General features: G+C 53.5%; 1 protein-coding gene across 1 annotated transcript; it reads left to right on the top strand.

The window, feature by feature from the left end:
- Window positions 1–23: 23 nt before the first annotated feature.
- Window positions 24–944, top strand: PPTG_15550 (hypothetical protein; the record flags this gene model as incomplete). The annotated part of the gene is made up of 1 exon (XM_008912800.1): window positions 24–944. A coding segment is annotated over one exon (921 nt), but the record flags the coding sequence as incomplete, so codon positions are not given.
- Window positions 945–1046: the final 102 nt, after the last annotated feature.

The raw sequence follows: 1046 nt of genomic DNA, 5'->3' as shown, positions 1-1046 counted from the left end.
GCCCAGCAATTCCTTCGCTCGCAATGAACTGGAAGCTCCGAGTTCTTCTGGATGCGGTCGTCTTGTTGCTGCTGCTAGCACTCGATGCCCGGGATCTATGGTTCAAGACGCGTTGGCTCGGACCCAACGATGCCTTCGCTTTCACGACCAAGAATTCCGTCCTATTGCTGGATCCGCATCCAGCGGATGAAAAGCGTTCGAGTGAAAGCTTAACCGGATGGCGTGTCTTTCATGACACTTGCAGTGAACTTCGAGCTCTTACTGGGAATATCAAGAGCGGTAACATTCATTCTCACTACCTTCACGTCCTGGCAGCCAATTGTTCGGCCCCCGACGGGTTAACCGAAGAGATGGCACCTCAGCTCTCTCCGATGGTTCTCACCAGTGATATCCGCGTTGATGCCATGGCCTGGGCAGCGTGTAAATTACTGTACGTATCACGACGGCCGCCGCTGTGCCAGGATGCGATGGTCACGAGCTTCTTGCATAAGTATCGGCTCGGATCACCTCAAGTGAGTAGCGCTATGATGGCCCCGCCAATGTCCGGGGCTGAGCGTGAACTACGAGCTCTTCTTGATTTAATCGGCAAGAGCGTCCCGCTTAGCAGAGTGGTTTGCGTTGGAGGAGTTGAGATCGACCAGCAGCCAGAACAGGAGTCTTTGAGGTGGATCTTTGGCTGTGCTAGTCCGGATGTTCCAGGCAAAAGTGCAGCCTTTGTCGGACACGTCGCGACGGGTTTCGCTGCGTTACAAACCGACAAGGCCCGACTTACAGCGGACGAAGTCGACGTGCTGGGCATGCGCTTCATTTTCCGTCAGAATGCGGTCCGAAGCTATAAGTATCTACCCTCCTCTTCGGGCGTTCGAGGTCGACTAGAGGTGTCCACAGCGTTGAACTTGAGCTGTTCCGGATTCCTCTACAATGTGATGATTCTAGTCGATGTGGTACTACTGATAATGCACACGTGGACGTCAGTTGAGTTACTAGAGCGACTAGTTCTCCCACCGTTGTTGCGTACTCCTACCAAGCAAGAGATGCGAGATCTA

This window comes from Phytophthora parasitica, assembly GCF_000247585.1.
Source record: "Phytophthora parasitica INRA-310 unplaced genomic scaffold supercont2.50, whole genome shotgun sequence".
Classification (NCBI taxonomy): domain Eukaryota; phylum Oomycota; class Peronosporomycetes; order Peronosporales; family Peronosporaceae; genus Phytophthora; species Phytophthora nicotianae.
The sequence above is the reverse complement of the archived record's forward strand: the minus strand, read 5'-3'. Positions and strand labels throughout refer to the sequence as shown.